Below are 18619 nucleotides of genomic sequence, written 5' to 3'. Positions count from 1 at the left end.
CGGCGGCCCCGCCTCGGGGGCGAGGAGCAGCAACGCCGCCCCGAGCCAAAGCGTCCAGCTAGCCGTCGGCTCCATCGCCAGCGGACCAGCTGCGGAGCCCGGCGGCCGAGCCGCGGAAAAGCCGCCCCGCACAAAGATGGCCGTGGGCGCCGCACCACGTGGGCGGAGGGCCGCCCCACACAGAGATGGCCGCGCCGTCCCCACCCCTCAGGGCTGCTGCAGTTCTCCTGGGAGGGCGCGCCGGGTAGCAAGCTGGTCCAGCCCACCGTCCTCCCTCCCTGGAATCCCTTGGGGAAAATACGTCTCGTAATGCCAATTCCTCCCATTCCATAACGGGTAGAAAACAACTTATTCACTGCAGCCAGAAAACAAGGTCGGAGACGGTAGCCTGCAGCTTCGCTTGGCACAACCAAGGCTTGTCATAGAGCCATGGCCTCAAAGTGCTTCCTATTAAATAGCGTCGATTCGTTGCATATGTGAAGGTGTACAGCACTCGGGACACCTAAGGGTTGCCAGTAGTGTCGCACAGGCTCCTCTGTGAGTATGGAACAATTGGGGGAACTTGAACATGGAAAGATCATCAGTGTTAAATAGTAAAATTTATGGGAGGCCGTTTTAGACTGAGCTCCTGCACTAGTTTCCAACAGACCAGACCAAACCAGAATGCAGTCTGGAATGGACCATTTTCCAAGAAACAGATTCACAGCATCCAGTCTGGGCCCAGTCTGCCTGACCCACAAGACAAAGAAATCCCGTTTTAATGGTTTTCGTTTTGTTTTGTTTTCTGCCAGAGGGAGCATGTGTGGGGGCCCATGGGGCGGAGAGAAGCTGCAATCTTTTCTCCTCCATCGCTCCCTCCTTTAGGGATTTTGGGCGCACAGGCACACACACCCTGCATGTTTCTCAAGCTGCTGGATCTGGGACTCAACTGCACAGTCAGCCACAGGGCATCCAGCCACCTTAGCCATCATGCCATGGGCTGGTGCTAGAATGCCTTTCTGTTTCATAGACAGGATGCTGCCTCATTCATGAATCACTAATAAATGCCAATTTGATCTTTTTTTTTAACCTTTTTTAAAATTATTTTATTCATCTATTTATTTATTATTATTTTTTCACATGAGTTTTGCCAGAGAAAAAGAGAGAGAGAGAGGGAGAGAGAGAGCAAGCTGCCAGGTTCGGAACTTGAACCGTGGTCAGCCATGCGTGAATTCCAGCACCTTAACCACCACACCACCTGCTGGCCCAGCCAATTTGATCTTTAAGTTTGTTGAAGTGATGCTGGGTAGTGTAGGTTTAGGAGTAATTTTATAATGACAAATATTTATCCATTGTCTAAAACTTCCATAATTTTATGTATATAAATATATATATGTGTGTGTGTATGTATATATATGTGTGTATATACATATATATATATACATATACACACACACACACACACACACACACACATAGGCAATTTGCCAGAGGGCTCATGCACTTGCCTGGGAGAAAGAGAGTGAAAGTCCACACACACACACCACAGGGAATGGTCATGCCAGTCCTTTCTTCTCTTATTTCTTTCTTTTGGGATTTTGGGCATGTAAACTCATGTGCCTCTCAAACCATGGGTGGCTCAGAGCAACCACTGTTATTGGCCTTCATTAAATAAAAATAAATAATACATTGTTCTTTTTAAAATTAATTAATTAATTTTGAAGAGGTTTTTGCTATAGGGTGCGTGCGCTCGCCAGACAGACAGAGAGAAGACAGAGAGACAGAAAGTGAGAAATCACCCTCCAGGGGGGATGGCCACACTGCAATCCCCTCTCCTCCATTTTCCTCTCAGGATCTTGGGCACGCACGCACACACATGTGCCCGGCGTGAGTTTTAAGCCACCGGGTCCAGGACACGAACCGGGGTCGGCTACATGGGAGTCCAGTGACATAACCATTACTCTAACTGCTGGTCCCAATAATAAATTGTTCTTTACAAACATATCAATACAAGGTAACAAGAGTGATCTTAAGTCTTTAATCAAATTGTCACTTACTTGTAACTCCTCATTGGTCTCCCATGTCACTTAAAATGCAAATACTATTGTTCAAAAGGGTGTTCTTGGGGCTGGCAGGTGGCGTGGTGGTTAAGGGCACTGACTTCCACATGGCCGACCACAGTTTGAATCCTAGACCTAGTGGCTTGCTTTCTCACTTTCTCTCTCTCTCTGTCCCTCTCTGGTTAAATTAAAATAAATGAATAAATAAAGCTAAATAAAGAAATTCTTTTTTTTTTTTTTTAAAAAGGCGTTCATGTTCAAGCCTCTGCTTAAGTCTTTAAATTAATTGCATTTCACTTTCCCCATTGAGCACCATGATCCAGCTATACAGGAAGTTTAAGTGTCAAATTTGAACCCACCTTAGAATCTCTGTATAAATTTTGTTTCTATCTGGACCTTTCTTCTCTTCCATCTTTGCATCCCTGGTTCCTTTCCAACCCTCAGTTTCCTGCTGCAATATCTTTGCCTCAGAAAAATGTCCCTTCAAAGGGACCAACAGTTGGTGTAATGGCTATATCACTGGACTCCTACATAGTCGACCGTGGTTCAAGTCCCGGACCCGGTGGCTTAAAACTCATGCCGGGCATGTGTGCATGCATGCCCAAGATCCCGAGAGGAGAATGGAGAAGGGATTGTGGCGTGGCCATCCTCCCTGGGGGGTGATTTCTCGCTTTCTGGCTCTCTGTCTCTCTCTGTTTGGCAAGCGCACGCGCCCTATGGCAAAAAACCTCTACAAACAAAAAAAAAAAGAAAAATGTCCCTTCAAAACTGCAACTTTCTTATTCTCTACTTCAGCCCCTTATTTGCTTCCTTTATAATACTTTTTTTAAAGAGCTATTTTATTTAACTTTAGTTATTTATTTAAATTTTACCAGAGAGAAGCAGAGCAAGCGAGAGAGAGAAAGTGCGAAAGCAAACTGGCAGGTCCAGGACTCGAACCATGGTCGGCCATATGGGAGTCCAGCACCCTTAACCACCATGCCTTAACCACCTGCTGGCCCCTCCTTCACAGTACATTTAATTTGTAATTATTTTATATATTAATAAGTGTTATTCTAGAATATAAGCTCCAGATGGGCAGGGACATATCTGTCTAGTTCACTAATGCAGTGCGTCACAGAGTTGGCACTAAATAAACAATTGTTCAATGAAAGAAGAATGCCATGGAGTCAACAGAAAAACTGCAAAGGACCCTCAGTGTGGCAAGCTAGGAAGTAGTGAACAGAGCAAATATGAAAATAAATGTACAAAATTTCCTATGCCAAGAGGTGAATACAGTCAAAATATAAAATGATCTATGTTGGGTCTCATATATTCATGAATTGAAGCTCTGTGGTACATTAGGGCACTAGGAATATTTGGGAATGTTATTAACTTAAGTGGTTTTGCTATCAGTCATCCTGCCTCGAAATTCTGTCTCTGTCCCTTATTAGATGGGTTATTTTCAACAAGATACTTCTCAGGCTTCCTCTGTAAAAATAGCAACCAGGGTAGGACCAGGTGGTGACAAAGCAGTAGCAAAACTGGATCCACTCGGGGAAGATCCTATAATAGTTTTGTGTCCAGGGACTTCTCTGAGCACGCAGGGAGCACGTTAGCCACTTTAGTGATCTGGGCTGGCTGGGAGTGGGGGTGCATGCAGTGTGGGGATCCTGCGGGGGTGTGCCTCTCTCTCTTTCACTTTCTTTCCTGGAAGAAACAGATGAGTAAACAACAACAAAAAAGTATCTACCAAAAGCGTTGTGATACCTACATAGAGTGTAAAGCTGCTAGTCTGCTGTTTGGCACAACCACATCAAAATTCTCAGTAAATTTTAACCGATCATATAATCAATCAATACAAAGGGCTTTCTGTTATGGGCCTTAAAAAGCTGGTGGGGAAGGTCTCACACACTTCCCTTGACACTCTTCTACGAGTAATTATTGGCAGTTCCTTAGTTTTTTTTCTGCCATTTCCTCTCCTGGAGGAAAGTCATTCTCCCACGAACTGCCTACTCATTCGTGGAGCCCTGGCCTAAACCCCACGATTTCTGCAAAGCTTTTCTCGGTATTGACACTACCATTGGACCACAGAACTCATCACACCATTCTGAGGCTAGCTCTGGACCTTGGACATGCTTTCAAGGTTGGATGTATTACAATAACCGTAATTACTGTGTTTCCACTAGACGCTGAGCTATTGTGGTACCTGCGGTATTTGAAACTCCAGCACCTATCTATGCCTTTACCTAACAAACAGTAAGCTCCGAGTCGGATGGTGAAGCATGACTTCATGACTTGGGCTCTTAGCAAGGACGCGCGATCTTAGGTGAGTTCTCCTAATCTGCCCTCACCTATAAAATGGGGGCGGGAACTTGCACGTAGCTGTTACGTGGAGCCCAAGCGGCAACAAAAAATGCTCGCTACCATGGTGCCAGCGCTTCCTAGGAACCCGCTGACTGAGGTTGGGGAAGGAACTACGCTTGCCAGCGCGGGCAGGAAGGCGGGACCGGAAGCGCCCCGGAGCAGTCGCGTCCCACTGCGCAGGCGCAGGCGGGAGGTGTGAGGGTGCCGAACCACTGGGTGCCTGGGTAGTTCCGGGGGCCAGCTCGCAGTTGGGCGGCCAGGCGGCGCGGGGCTGACGTCATCGCCGTGCGCTGCCACGTCTGCTCAGCTCCGCGGTAATGGAGGTTGAGGATGAGTGTTGACGGGGACGGGTTCTGGCTCTACCTTTAGCGCTGGCTCTGGCACTGACTCTGGGTCTGGGTCCGGCAGCCCGAAGCCTGGACGCCTTTTCTCTACTCTCCGGGCGGAGCCGGCCTGCGCCCAAGCAAGTGGTTTGGAGCGTTTCAGCTCGGGGAGGGAGTTCACTTGTCGGGGGTCCGATCTGTAAAGCCGCCGCCTCCTTCCAGGGATCCCGCCCCACCGGCTGGGCCTCCTCCATGCGTGAGTATTACGGACCTGCCGCCCTGTCCGACGGTCCCCGGGCTGCCTCGGTCCTCCCAGGTGCACGGCGGAGACTGCTTTGTTGTCCCTTCTTAGGGGCCAGCCTATTGAATTGTGTGGTCTTTCGCTCTCCACGTTCTCCCACCACATACTTTTGCCCCTTCGAGTTCAGATTTTTGCGCCTCACCTTTCTTTCCCTTTGCTCGTTAATTGAGCAAAGAACAGCAGCCTCTACACCCATCGGCTGAAACTGTCTCACCTGGCTTTTGTTAATCTACAGTCGTAAGCTTCTGGAATAGGGAACATCAGACCAGTTTGCAGTAACGTTTTGAAAACCAGGGTTTTTCCAGCTTGTCATTCTTTAGGTTTTGGTTGTATTGTTCAGGAGACATTTGGTATCTATATTGGTGGAACCGTGATTTTCACACAGACTGATGCAAACACAACTCCTTTTCAGTGAGGATCTTTATTTGTTCTTTGTCTTTTAATCTTGCGGTTTCAGGAACATATAAATAAGTGGTTTTAGTCAGTTCCTCTGGACTGGGTATCCGCTTGACTTCCTCTCAGTATTTTCACCCTAACATATGGACGTGCCACTCTGGAGTTAAAAGGCTTACTGGTGCCTTCTTAATAAGCATCTTGGTCAGTCTTGAAAACAACCTCTGTAGAACTGGGGACATGGTTTTTCTTGATGAAAAAAAAAATCGAGGGTTAAAGTCAGATAATAAATCTCAAAACCCAGATCCCCTGATAAAAATCTAATGTTTTGGACAGTTGAAACACAGGCCAATACTGTATTTCAAGTGGCTTAGCATAAAATATTGAATTGGGTGTGTATAATTTGTGGTAGTTCTTGTAAACCTCCACCTGATTATAATATCTTTCATGTGATACACATTAACTGATAAAGGCACAAATGTAACTTGCCTAGCAGTGAACAAAGCTTGGATCAGAATGCTTCTGACCCCTTACAGTCTGAGTAGGCTTTCAGTAGAAGAAAGTAGATAATAGACACTGGGAGGATTTGTTTGAAAATCTTGTTTTACAAGGCCTGCTCACTCCTTTTTTTTTTTTTGGTTATTTTGTTACATTGCATTGCCTATTTTAAAAATAGTCAACTGATTAATTGTGTATTATTTTTCAGAGTTGAAACAGATCAACAACCATTAACCTGGGTTGCAACTACAGGTGGCACTGGAAGCAGCTTGGTTCCCGGACATGCCCGGTGGAAGGAGGGGCCCTAGTCGGCAACAGCTAAGCCGTTCAGCTCTCCCTTCATTACAGACTTTGGTTGGTGGGGGCTGTGGCAATGGAACAGGCTTGAGAAACAGGTAAAGAAGAAATAAGTCGATGTATAATTTGTAATGTCCTATGATCAGTAAGAATGACATATTAAAAACTATGCTATTTAGCTATTTGCTTATGGAGATTTATTCTTTTTCTTTAAAGAATTTTTTTTAAATTTAACTTTATTTATTTTAATTTTACCAGAGAGGGACAGAGAGAGAGAGAGAGAGCAAAAGAGAGAGGGAGGGAAAGTGAGAAAGCAAGCTGTCACTGGGACTCAGACCACGGTCGGTTCTGTGGGAGTCTAGTGCTCTTAACCACCATGCCACCTACCGGCCTCGCAAGATTTAATCTGACACTGAGGTAGAAATTCTGCCTTTGAAGGGACCAGCAGTTAGTGTATTGGCTATGTCGCTGGACTCCCACTTAGTCTATTGCGGTTTGCGTCCCCGGACCTGGTGGCTTAAACTCACGCCGGGCACCGGTGCGTGCGTGCGTGCGTGCCCGCCCAAGATCCCGAGAGGAGAATGGAGGAGAAGGTAGTCCGCCGTGTCCATCCTCCCCGGGGGGTGATTTCTCGCTTCCTGTCTCTCTATCTCTCTCTGTCTGTCTGTCTGGCGAGTGCACGCTCCCTATAGCGAAAACCTCTCCAAAAAAAAAAAAAAAAAGAAATTCTGCCTTTGAAGACAAGAGGTCTTTCATAATACTTTGGAGGTAAAAAGATGTGACTGGGGACCCACAGAGTGAAAGCACTGCAATTCCTATTGCCGATAATCCAATTCTTAATATCACCATTTTAGCTATTAGAAGGGAGAGGTATGCCCCTGTGGCCTAAGGGTTAAGGGAGCTGGATCCCATCTGGCTGACTTTGTAGTTTGCATCCCAGCCCCAGAGGCTTGAAAAGCATACTGAAAGTGTGTGCAAGCATGTCCCAAATCCTAACAGATGGAGAAGTAGAGGAGGGATTTTTGGTGTAACCATGCCCTGTCATGGGGTGCTTTCTTTATCTCCCTTCCTTATTCTGCCTCTGTCACTCTCTGGTGAGTGTATGCCACCATCTGACAGATATTTCCAAAATAGGGAGAGGCGAGTTGAAGTATAGGCGAATGTGATGTGGCTTATCTACCTTTTTTTTTATGGAGAGGTTTTTTTTTTTGTTTTTTTTTTTTGTTGTTGTTGTTGTTTTTTTTTGTTTGTTTTGTTTTTTTGCTATAGGGTGAGTACGCTCGCCAGACAGAGACAGAGATAGAAAGTGAGAAATCACCCCCCAGGAGGGATGACCACACTCCAGTCCCTTCTCCTCCGTTCTCCTCTCGGGATCTTGGGCACGCACGCACGCACATGTGCCCGGCGTGAGTTTTAAGTCACCGGGTCCGGGATACGAACCGCAATTGACTACATGGGAATCCAGCGACATAGCCATTACGCTTACTGCTGGTCCCTGGTTATCTACTTGTTGACATTCTTGTTTTGAGGAGGGTAAATTATAATTGATAGTTAACATGATGTTCTAAAATTAATAGTCATATTCCATCAAGTTTTTTTTTTTTTTAAGAATTATTTTATTTCATTTATTATCATCATCATTTGTTTAGTTTGACCAGAGAGAGAGAGAGAAAGGGAAAGTAGGAAAGCAAGCCTTTAGGTCCCGGACTTGAACTGCAGTCAGCCATGGGAATCCAGCACCTTAACCACCATGCCACCTGCCAACCCCCATCAAGGGTTTTAAAGTGGGAGGGGAAGAACGTAGGGATTTGTTCTTGTGACATTGTGGTAGATGATTATCCTTTTAGGAAAGGAGGATATACTCTGCATGTCTGAGTTTCTTAGCGCCTAGTTGAGGGAAAGTACTGTTATATTTGAGAAGAACTTAGAGTTTTCTTTTTTCTTTGCTCAGCCCTTGCACATACTTTGTTACTAATACCATGTACACAAATGCAATCGGCCACCGCTTTCTCTATCCTTTTAGTTTCTCTTTATCCCTGAGTTTGCTTACCTAAATTCTGCTGCTTACTGGTTCTACCAGAGCTGGCCTCAGGCCTTCTATATTAACTCTTTCCTGCACACAAACTGTATATACAAAGATAAAGCAGGTGTTCAGCATAAACCTCATTGCACAGTTTAGGCACAGTGAACCATTCTTACTATCTTAGGAAAGTTTTATATGAAGTGTGGCAGGTACTGTTAGTTTCTGAATACCAGTCTTACAGGTAGTTCTTTCTAAGAACAGCTGTGCTGAACATCTGCTTTCCTTTTGGAAGTCTGGAGTTTTGGAATTCTAGGAAGAGGGTGCCTTCTCTGCATGGCCAACCCCCAATTAAAAACCTTGTGTATGAGACATTTTTTTTTTTTTTTTTTTGGAGAGGTTTTTACTATAGGGCGCATGTGCTTGCCAGAAAGACAGAGAGACAGACAGACAGAAAGCCAGAAATCCCCCGCCTCCCCCCCCCACACACACACACACGGGGGATGACCCCACCTCAATCCCTTCTTCATTCTCCTCTCAGGATCTTGGGCATGCAACACATGTGCCCAGCGTGAGTTTAAGCCTCCAGGTCTGGGACTTGAACTGTGGTCAGCTACATGGGAGTCTAGTGACATAGCCATTATACCAACTGCTGGTCCCAGGGTATGAGTCTTTAATGAACTTTCCTGGGGACATCACTTTCACTGTGTTGTCACAACTCATTGCTGGAGAAATTTAAATGTATCCTGAATAGATATTTTAATCTATTTTTATATCCTGCTAGAGAGATTATACTTTTATTTTACCTAAATGATACCTTAGCAGTTTTTTTTTTAGCTGTATTGATCTAGTCTATTTATTTTAGTTAATCATGGTTTTGATTTTAAGAACTGTGAATTTTTATTTTTGGATAGGTTTTTGCTATAGGGCGCGTGCGCTTGCCAGACAGACAGAGAGTGACAGAGAGACAGAAAGTGAGAAATCATGGGAGGATGGCCATGCCGCAACCTCCGTTCTCCTCTCGGGATCTTGGGCACACATGCACACGTGCCTGGCGTGAGTTTAAGCCACCGGGTCCAGGAATTGAACCACGATCGACTATGTGGGAGTCCAGTGACATAGCCATTATGCTAACTGCTGGTCCTAAGAACTGTGATTTTATGTGCTCTTAAGCTTTCAATTGTATAGGATAGAGAAGACTTAATTTAATAGATTCTCTTAAATAGGAATACATTCCTCTCCCCTCCCCCGAGAATTCTCTAGATCACTCTATTTGACATTCATCTCTTTGTCTTCTGTCCTGAATAGCCAAGGCTGTATAGATTATCATGAGTGTAGGGGCCAGCAGGTAGTGTGGTGGTTGAGGGCACATGGCTGACTGTGGTTTGACTGGTGGCTTGCTTTCTCATTTTCCCTCTCTCTCTCTCACTTACTCTTTCCGTCTCTGGTCAAAACAAATAAGCAGTGTTTGGGACCAGCAATTGGTGTAATGGTTATGTTGCTGGACTCCCATGTAGTTGACTGTGGTTCGAGTCCTGGACCCGGTGGCTTAAAACTCATGCCGGGCGTGTGTGCGTGCATGCCCAAGATCCAGAAAGGAGAATGGATGAGAAGGGATCACGGCATGGCCATTCCCCCTGGGGGGTGATTTCTTGCTTTTTGTCTCTCTGTCTCTGCTGAGTGCATGCACCCTGTAGCAAAAGCCTCTCTAAAAACCAAGCCAAACCAAAACAAACAAACAAAGTTCAATAAAATAATTCTTTAAAAAACAGAATATCATGAGTGCAGATCTTTTGTACTTTGATTTGAATGCCTTTTTTAAAGTTCAGCATTTTATAGACTTTGTTAATATTGGCCGAAGCACACTAGTCTGTTTTACTTAGGAAAAATTCTGTAAGAACTCTTTTAGGGGCCAGCAGGTGGCATAGTGGTTAAGGTGCTGGACTTCCGTGTAGTCAACCACAATTTAAGTCCTGGACCTGACAGCTTGAAATTCATGCCAGGTATGTGTGCATGCTTGCCCAAGATCCTGAGAGGAGAATGAAGGAGAAGGAAGTTTGGTGTGGCCATCCCCCTGGGGGGTGAGTCCTTCCTTTCTGTCTCTCCAGCAAGCACATGCACACTATAGCAAAAATCTCTCTCAAAAAAAAAAAAAAAAAACAACCCCAAAAAAACCTTTAAACCCCTTAATGTAATTCTTTTTCTTTAAAATGTATTTTATTGAGAGAGAGAGAGAGAGAGAGAGAGCGAGCGAGCGAGCGCAAGCCACCCATGACAGGGTCCCAATACCATGGTCCACCCCTAGTCCTCAGCCAGTCCTGAATCTTGGTCATGCACATGCCTGGTGAATTCAGGAAGGCCTCTAGGATTGAATCAGGAACCCTCCCATGTGGGACTGCTTTGCAGAGCAGCAAGTTTTTACTGATGTTCCACTGGGCCTCCCTTACTGTATTTTTGACTGAAGGAGAATAAGGATTTTTAGTTTGTTCTAGAGTAGTGGATCCTAACTGTGTAATGCCTCATATGAAATTTAAATTTCAGTATCTTTTTTTTTTTGGAGAGGTTTTTGCTATAGGGCATGTGAGCTCGCCAGACAGACAGAGACAGAGAGAAAGCGAGAAATCATCCCCCAGGGGGGATGGTCATGCTGCAATCCCTTCTCCATTCTCCTCTTGGGATATTGGGCACGCATGTACACATGCCCGGCATGAGTTTTAAGCCACTGGGTCCGGGACACGAACTGCGGTTGACTACGTGGGAGTCCAGCGACATAGCCATTATGCCAACTGCTGGTCCCTAAATTTCAATATCTTAAGTTTAACTGGAGTGAAGGGATTGATTGGCTGCTGACATCAATCTTCTCCATTAAAGCCTACCAATTTCTGTAGCTCCACAGGCCACTTTTCATGTTGTATTCTCTGGAATATCTCCTGGAGTTGTGCATTGTTGCGGCCCATCTTCCAGAACAGGTCCCACGGCAGTGGTATGTCAAGGACTGCTTTATGGTTGATCACGTGTGGTTCCAAGACTCAGTGGTAGATCAGTCTGTTACTTGGAAGGCTTGCTCTATTGGAGCAACTCTGGGAGTGAGAGGAAGAAATTTATACAGGTTTTCCAATTCTTCTTTTCACTGCCTCTCCCTGTTTCTGTTCTCCCTTCTAACTCTGAGTTTCTGCCACAATATTCTTAACGTTTCAGAATGAGCAGGGTTCATATTCCCATGAGTCACTTAAAGTACTATAAATGCCACATACCACTGGTAGAATTCTATATTTGGAAATTTTAAAGTACTAGGATAACACTAGTCCTGTTTCTCTTCTCAAATCATCTTTGGAAGTTTCTAAACCACACGCATCTTTTTTTTTTTTAAATAGTATTTATTTTATTTATTTATTCATTCATTTATTTTCATTTGACCAGAGAAAGACAGACACACAGAGAGAAGGAAAATGAGAAAGCAAGGCATCAGATCTGGGACTCAAACTGTGGTCGGCCACTTGGGAGTGTCCAGTGCCTTAACCACCACGCCACCTGCTGGCCCTAAACCACGTGCATCTTTCCTTGTTCTGTAAACAGTAGTAGACCCTTAGAGCTCTATAACTAATCGCAGGCATATAAACAGTAGGAAATTTTATTCAGTGCCCCCATCTTACCATTTTAAATAGCCCATCTATTTCTGACCTGTAATAGAGCTTGGGGGAAAAAAAAACAATAGAAAAGGAATTACATTTTCTTAACTTTTAAAAAAATAATTATTTATTTAATTGTATATATTTGGGCGAGAGGAGGGGATTTTTGCTATAGGAACCATGTGCTCACCAGAGAGGCGGAGAGCCAGAAAGTGAGAAATCATCCCCCTGGGAGTATGGCTACACTTCAGTCCCTTCTCCTTCGTTATCCTCTTAGGATTTTAGACATGTAGGCACACATGTCTGGCATGAGTTTCAAGCTGCTAGGTCTGGGACTCAAACCATGGTCAGTCATGTGGGAGTCCAGCACCTTAATCACTATGCCACCTGCTGGCCCCTATTTATGTTTTTTGATCTGATGAAAGAGTGAGAGTGTAAACTGCCAGGTCTGGGACTTGAACCATCATTGGCCATCTGGGAGTCCAATGCCTTAAACACTATGCCATATCCACTGGCCCCTATTTGTATATTTTTTAATTTGACCAGAGACAGAAAGCAAGCTGCTAGGTCTGGGACTCGAACCATGGTCGGTCAGGTGGGAGTCCAGTGCTTTAACCACCATACCACCTGCTGGCCCTATTTATTTTTTGAAATCTGCTGTAGGGCATCGACGCTCACTGGAAAGCAACAGATAAGCACCTTATCGGTTGGTGCTAGGTAAGAGATAAAGTGAGAAAGCACCCTCTGGGGGTGTGTGACCCTGCCACAATCCCTTCTCCATTTTCCTTGGGATTTGGGGCACTCGTGCACATACACCTGGCGTGTTTGGCAAGTTGCGAGATCCAGGACTTGAACTGTGCAGTTGGCCATGTGGGATCCAGCTACCTTAACCACTACACTGCCAGCTGGCCCCTATTTGTGTTTTAAGAACTCCTTTGCTTGGCCATATTGATCTGTTTACTTCTCAGCCTAAAAGAATATGTTTCTATTCAACTAAGAAAAATGTAGTCTTTGTCTTGAAATTGTGGTCTGGTAGACAAGACATAAATGTATGTAAGAATGTCATGTTACAATATGAAAAATTAAATATTAAAGGCATAGTTTAGGTATAATGTTGGCAGAGGGGAGAGAGCAATCAGTTTTGATTGAGATAGAATTAAGTTTCACAGAGGATATGTTCAAGCATCTTATAAGTCTTGATGAACGGGGGGCTGGATGGTGGCGCAGTGTTAAATGTGATGCTCTGTGAGCCTGACCCACTTGGGAAGCTTCTAGATTTGCATCCAGAGACCTCCCTCAGTACGCTGGGTATGCACATGTCCATGAGCCAGGGCTGGCTGGGGTGGATTGCAGCCTCAAGACCCTGCTGGGGACACATGCTCACTCTTACCCGCTCACTCATACAAGAAATAAATAAACTTAAAAATCTTGGAATGAGTAGAAGTCTTAATGGACTTTGTTAGTAAATGTGTGTATGTGCAAATTTAAGGGTGGTTATGGAGAATATTACATGTAATGGAAATGTGCACAAAAGAACAAGGTATATGTTCCAAGCAGCAAATAGCACGAGTATCATATGGGATTCATGTGGAGGAGAGTGACTAAGAGGTGTAGCTAGTCAGGACCAGCACTTGATATGATGGCTATGTCACTGGACTTCCACGTAGTCAATTGTGGTTCAAGCCCTGGATCTGGTGGCTTAGACTCACGCCAGGTGTGTGTGCATGTGTGCTCAGGATCCCAAGAGGAGAATGGAGGAGAAGGGACTGCGTGGCGTGGCCATCCTCCCTGGGGGGGTGATTTCTCGCTTTCTGTCTCTCTGTCTCTCTTTCTGGCAAGCACATGCGCCCTATAGCAAAAACCTCTCAAAAAAAAAAAAAAAAGGTGAGGCTAGTTTTAGTTTTAAGCAGAGGGCCTCATAGAATGTGCTAGGAATGCTTAGATATTATTCCATTGGCAATGGAGAGCCATTAAAGAGTTTTAGGTAAGAGAGTAACAATCAAAGTTTCTCTTTAGAAAATCCTTTAAGGCAGGGGGCTGGCAGGTGGTGTGGTGGTTAAGGTGCTGGACTGCCACGTGGTCGACCACCATTTGAGTCCTGGACCTGGTGTCTAGCTTTCTTTCTTTTATATACATATACATATATATATATATATATATATGTATATATTTAAGATTTATTTCTCACTTTCCCTCTCTAGTCAAATTGAAAATAATAATAATAATAAATAAAGTCGAATAATTTTTTTAAAAAAGGAAAGAAAATCCTTGAGGGCAGATTGGAGGGTTTGGTGAGAGTAGTTAAATTTAGGAGGATTCTGACAATGTTAATGTTTGTACGAAGGCATAGGTTTAGAGGGGAAGGAGCAATTGGGAGAGAGTTGTATAAAGTGGAATCTCTAAGGTTTAGCGAGTGATTGGTTATGGAGGGGCAGATGAAAAAATCTTATTACTCAGGTTTCTGGTTTGAGTAGCTAATTGGGTGAGCCATGAACCTGGGTCCGAGCTGTAGGACTAACAGAAATGTCTGCAGGCAGTTGGAAGCAGGTCTAGAACTCAGCAGTGAATCCTGTGGAGAGAAATTTTAGTCGTTAGCATGTAAGGGATAATAGAAGCCATGACGCTGTCCTAGATCACTGAGTATGGAGGGAGAAGGAAAGAGGGTCCCAGGATAGAGTCTTGGGGAAGGCCAGTAGTTAAAGGGTAGGTGAAAAGACAGCGGGAGCTCTGTGACATTAAGAGTATCCCCATTTGAGTTAACTGCAGTTTTCTCTTTCAGGAATGGTAGTGCCATTGGCCTTCCGGTCCCACCTATCACAGCTTTAATCACCCCAGGTCCTGTTCGTCATTGCCAAATTCCCGACTTGCCTGTAGATGGAAGCCTGCTCTTTGAGTTTCTGTTTTTCATCTACCTGTTAGTTGCTCTATTCATTCAGTACATCAACATCTATAAAACAGTTTGGTGGTACCCTTACAATCATCCCGCTTCTTGTACTTCATTGGTAAGTGTCAGTAGGCCTTTAAGTTCATGTTACTTAGTCAAGAAACTAGCTGGAAAGTTTATATGTAGAAATTATTTAAAAATGTTTTCTTGTAATGTTTTTCTACTAAACCACAGACTACTTTCAGAAATAAAATTTCATGATAATTTTGTTAAAATAACTAACACTACCAGAGGAAGTAAAATATAAATGAAAATGCAGAAAACATTTAAATAATTTGATATAATGATATCACAGAAAGGTTTTGATAAGGTTTAGCTTTCTGTATACTGTGTTAAATTTGTTATAAGTGTGAAGTGTCAGTATGATTAAATTCTAGCAACTCGGGGGCCAGCAGATGGCATAGCAGTTATGTTGCTGGACTCCTGCATGGCTGACCATGGTTCGAGTCCCAGACCCAGTGGCATGAAATTCACTTTGGGGGCATGTGTGCGTGCATGCGTGCCCAAGATCTTGGGAGGAGAATGGAGGAGAAGGGGTTGCAGAGTGCCCATCCTCTCCACGGCATGATTTCTCACTTTCCTTCTCACTGTCTCTGCCTCTTTCTCTGTCTCTCTGGCAAGCACATGCACCCTAAGGCAAAAACTACTTAAAAAAAAAAAAACAACTAAATTCTAGCAGCTCTACCCCTATTCATGTCTGAATTAGGAAAATGATAGCTTCTATTAATAAACATGCCCAAATTTGTATAATAATGCTTCAAACATACAGCAGTCTGGCAATCGTGCAAGTCCTTCCATGTGGTTAGTAAGGGGACCCAGGCTGAAGGAGGCTCTGCCATCTTCCAGCATACAGCCTTCAAGGTCCTGCCCTCTAAGCCAGGCAGGGAAAAGAGCACAGGGAAACAGAGACATGATCTTTAAGGCTGCTTTTAGCTGTGTGGCTGTTTAAGTAAATACCTCACTATCTTTAACAGTGCCCATGGCAAACATTTATTATATTTACTCTTTGTAAAACCAGGTAGATACTGCTGAATGACTCCCATCTTGTAAGTGAGGGATGTGAAACCTATGAACTGGCCCAGAACCACATAGTTGCAAATGAAGACTCAATTCCAGACCAATCTACTATGCTTTACTCCTTGTATTTATTCTGTATTTACTCCTTAAGTGCTTATTGAGTAGTTCAAGTATTTCTAGTTTGACATCACCCTAGAAACTTCTCATCTGCAAACTTCTCAATTGCATTTTTACTATAATGAAAGAGTCCTTCTGCTGGCCCTGTGGCCTGCATCCCACGTAGCTGACCATGTGGTTCAAACCATAGCCCTGGCAGCTTGGAAAAGGAGCTTTTCTCCCAGTCTACCCTTTCTGATTAGAATTCTTCAAAATCACCTGCACAGGCCAGCAGGTGGCATAGTGGTTAAGGCTCTAGACTTCACGTGGCCAGCTGTGGTTTGAGTCCTGGACCTGGCAGCTTGAAAATCATGTTGGGTACCTGCATGTTCACCTAACATTTCAGTAGGAGAATGGAGGAGAAGGCATGTGGTGTGGCCATCCCCTCTGGGGAATGATTTCTCACTTTGTCTCTATGAAGCCAGCACACATGCCCTATGGCAAAAACCTTTAAAAAAAAAAGTCACCCACACATGTTGGTCTTGAATTGAACAGAGCCAAAGCTCCTATCATAATCAGGAACTTGATGCAATACTGCCAACTCCAGGGTTATAATTCCTTTGCCCTGATCCATGCGACCAAAAATAGATGCCTTTTACCAAGTCCCCCTCCTCACTTTACTCAGTACTGAATTCCAGTTTTATGTAGTGTGTGTGGTTGGCAGAACCCAAATAATACCTTGCAGGAAAGTCAGGAAGTACCACATTTAACTCTCCTGCCTCTGTTGTAGGGGAAACACATGTAAAGAAGTCCGTGGTGTATACTGGTTCACTTTATCTGCTGCATGTGGTCTTTGTTAACACAAAGGCTAAAACCGAGTTGTGAGACCAAGAGTAACACACGTGACGAGGGAGGAAGGTTATAGCTCACGAATCTGGTAGGGGCCTGAGCCAGTGAGCTGCTTGGAGAGGAAATGGGCTGCCAGGGACCTGCGGAGATCCCCCACTGAAGCTGTTCCAGCAGGGAAGGTGGTTACTTGACTGGGATGCTTTAGAAAAAACTGTCCCAAATACGTGGTTTGTTGTCCAAGTGTTTTTCTGCGTGCCTGACCCAGAAACTTGTTTCTTTTTCCATTTCAGAATCTTAATAATTATCAAAAGTAAATGTGGACACCTGAACATGCAAAGTTATTATTCTAGTTCTCAATTAAATTAGCTTAATGAGTCTTTTTTTTTCTTTGCCTTGGAGCACGCATATGCATTCAATGGGGAGAGATACTCAAAGACAAAGTGTGAAATCACCCCCAGGGGGTATGGGCTTGCCCGCTTCCCTTCTCCATTTTCCTCTGAGGATTCTGGGCACACATCACACCTGCCCAACATGCTTTTCTATTTTTATTTTTTTTTTAATTTATCATTGCTATTATTTTTAAAATTTGCTGCAGAGTATGTGTGCTCACCAGAGAGAGAGAGAGAGAGAGAGAGAGTGAGTGAGAAAGCAAGCCACCAGGTCTGGGACTTGAACCATAGTCAACAATGGGGGAATCCAGCGCCTTAACTGCCATGCTAACTGCCGGCCCCCTGGCATGCTTTTTAAGCCACCGGATCCAGGACTTAAACCATAATCAGCCATGTGGGAGTCCAGCACCTTAACCATCACCCCGTTTGCTGGCCCAGCTTAATGAGTCTTAACCCTAAGAAACATGAAAGCTAGAAATAGTAAATTATTTAGAATAGTCAGGAGTAAGAGGCTCTTATTATATTTTGTGTTTTGCTTTTGCTTTTGTCAGAGCACATGTGTACTCGCTGGAGAGAGAGAGAGAGAGAAAGAGAGAGAGAAAGAGAAAGTAAGAAAGCACCCCCCAGGGAGGGTGGTCATGCTGCAGCACCTTCTCGTACACATAGGCGTGCGTGCACCTGGCCCTTTCTTCAGTCCACCTGATCCAGGACTCACCTGAACAGTCAGCCACGTGGGATCCAACTGCCTTAGCCACCATGCCACTGCTGGCCCTTGGGCTCTATAAAGAGTTAATCTTAAACAGATCACCAGTTTTCATTCATTTAGACTATAACAACATTTGCTAACAAAAAGATAAGTAGATGAAGTAGTCACTTAGCATTTTTTTATTTAGAAAATGTCCTGGTGATGCATTTATAGAACCAAGACATTATGGGACTAGTGAATCTGCATGCATTATTTTGGAGGAGTGGGGTGACTGGGAGGAATCTCAGAACTAAGAGAGGATAAATAAAATTAGAATGCAAAATACTCTTAAGACAGAAATAGAAAAGGAAATTGTCTGAGGAGTGGTAAGCCACCTCTTGACATTCTGACTGCTCTGTTTCTCATGTATATCCCAAATTTGGTCATTTCATGCTATCCCCATTGCTATGCTCCTGTTCATCCTGTCATCATTTCTCACCTGAATTAGAAGCAATAACTTCTTTGGTTTAAAGTTTGTTTCTTCCACAAGAGAGGTAGAGGGAAAAAGGCAGGCACGCCCAACAGAGTCCTCATACTGTGATCCACCCCCAGTCTCAGCTAGCCTGGATCACAGGTATGTGTGCATGGGAACCCGGTGTGCAGAAGGACGCCCCATGACTCCATCCCAGGACCTTCCCATGAGGCCAGTTGTGCCATCAGCACACCGTCTTCTGGCCCAAAAGCTATAGTGTCTTTTTTTTTTTTTTTTTTTGGTGAGAGGTTTTTTGCTATA

At 44.3% G+C, this 18619-nt stretch overlaps 2 protein-coding genes across 3 annotated transcripts in view; one reads left to right on the top strand and one right to left on the bottom strand.

Moving 5' to 3' along the window:
* The window catches only part of POGLUT1 (protein O-glucosyltransferase 1), a gene marked incomplete in the record, with an annotated part of 33486 nt that extends 33366 nt beyond the window's left edge, over positions 1-120 (bottom strand). The window contains 1 exon segment of the mRNA XM_014583859.2: positions 40-120. Within this exon segment, the coding sequence (XP_014439345.1) occupies positions 40-75 (36 nt within the window).
* Positions 121-4620: 4500 nt separating this feature from the next.
* The window catches only part of TMEM39A (transmembrane protein 39A), a 44566-nt gene continuing 30567 nt past the window's right edge, over positions 4621-18619 (top strand). For both annotated transcript variants that reach the window (XM_006167634.3, XM_006167633.3), the window contains exons 1-3: positions 4621-4964; positions 6109-6295; positions 14626-14848. In XM_006167634.3, the coding sequence (XP_006167696.1) occupies positions 6183-6295; positions 14626-14848 (336 nt within the window). In that variant the 5' untranslated portion in view covers positions 4621-4964; positions 6109-6182. The remainder of the gene's footprint in view (positions 4965-6108; positions 6296-14625; positions 14849-18619) is intronic.

This window comes from Tupaia chinensis, unplaced genomic scaffold (assembly GCF_000334495.1).
Source record: "Tupaia chinensis unplaced genomic scaffold, TupChi_1.0 Scaffold144909_1, whole genome shotgun sequence".
NCBI lineage: Eukaryota > Metazoa > Chordata > Mammalia > Scandentia > Tupaiidae > Tupaia > Tupaia belangeri.
The sequence above is the reverse complement of the archived record's forward strand: the minus strand, read 5'-3'. Positions and strand labels throughout refer to the sequence as shown.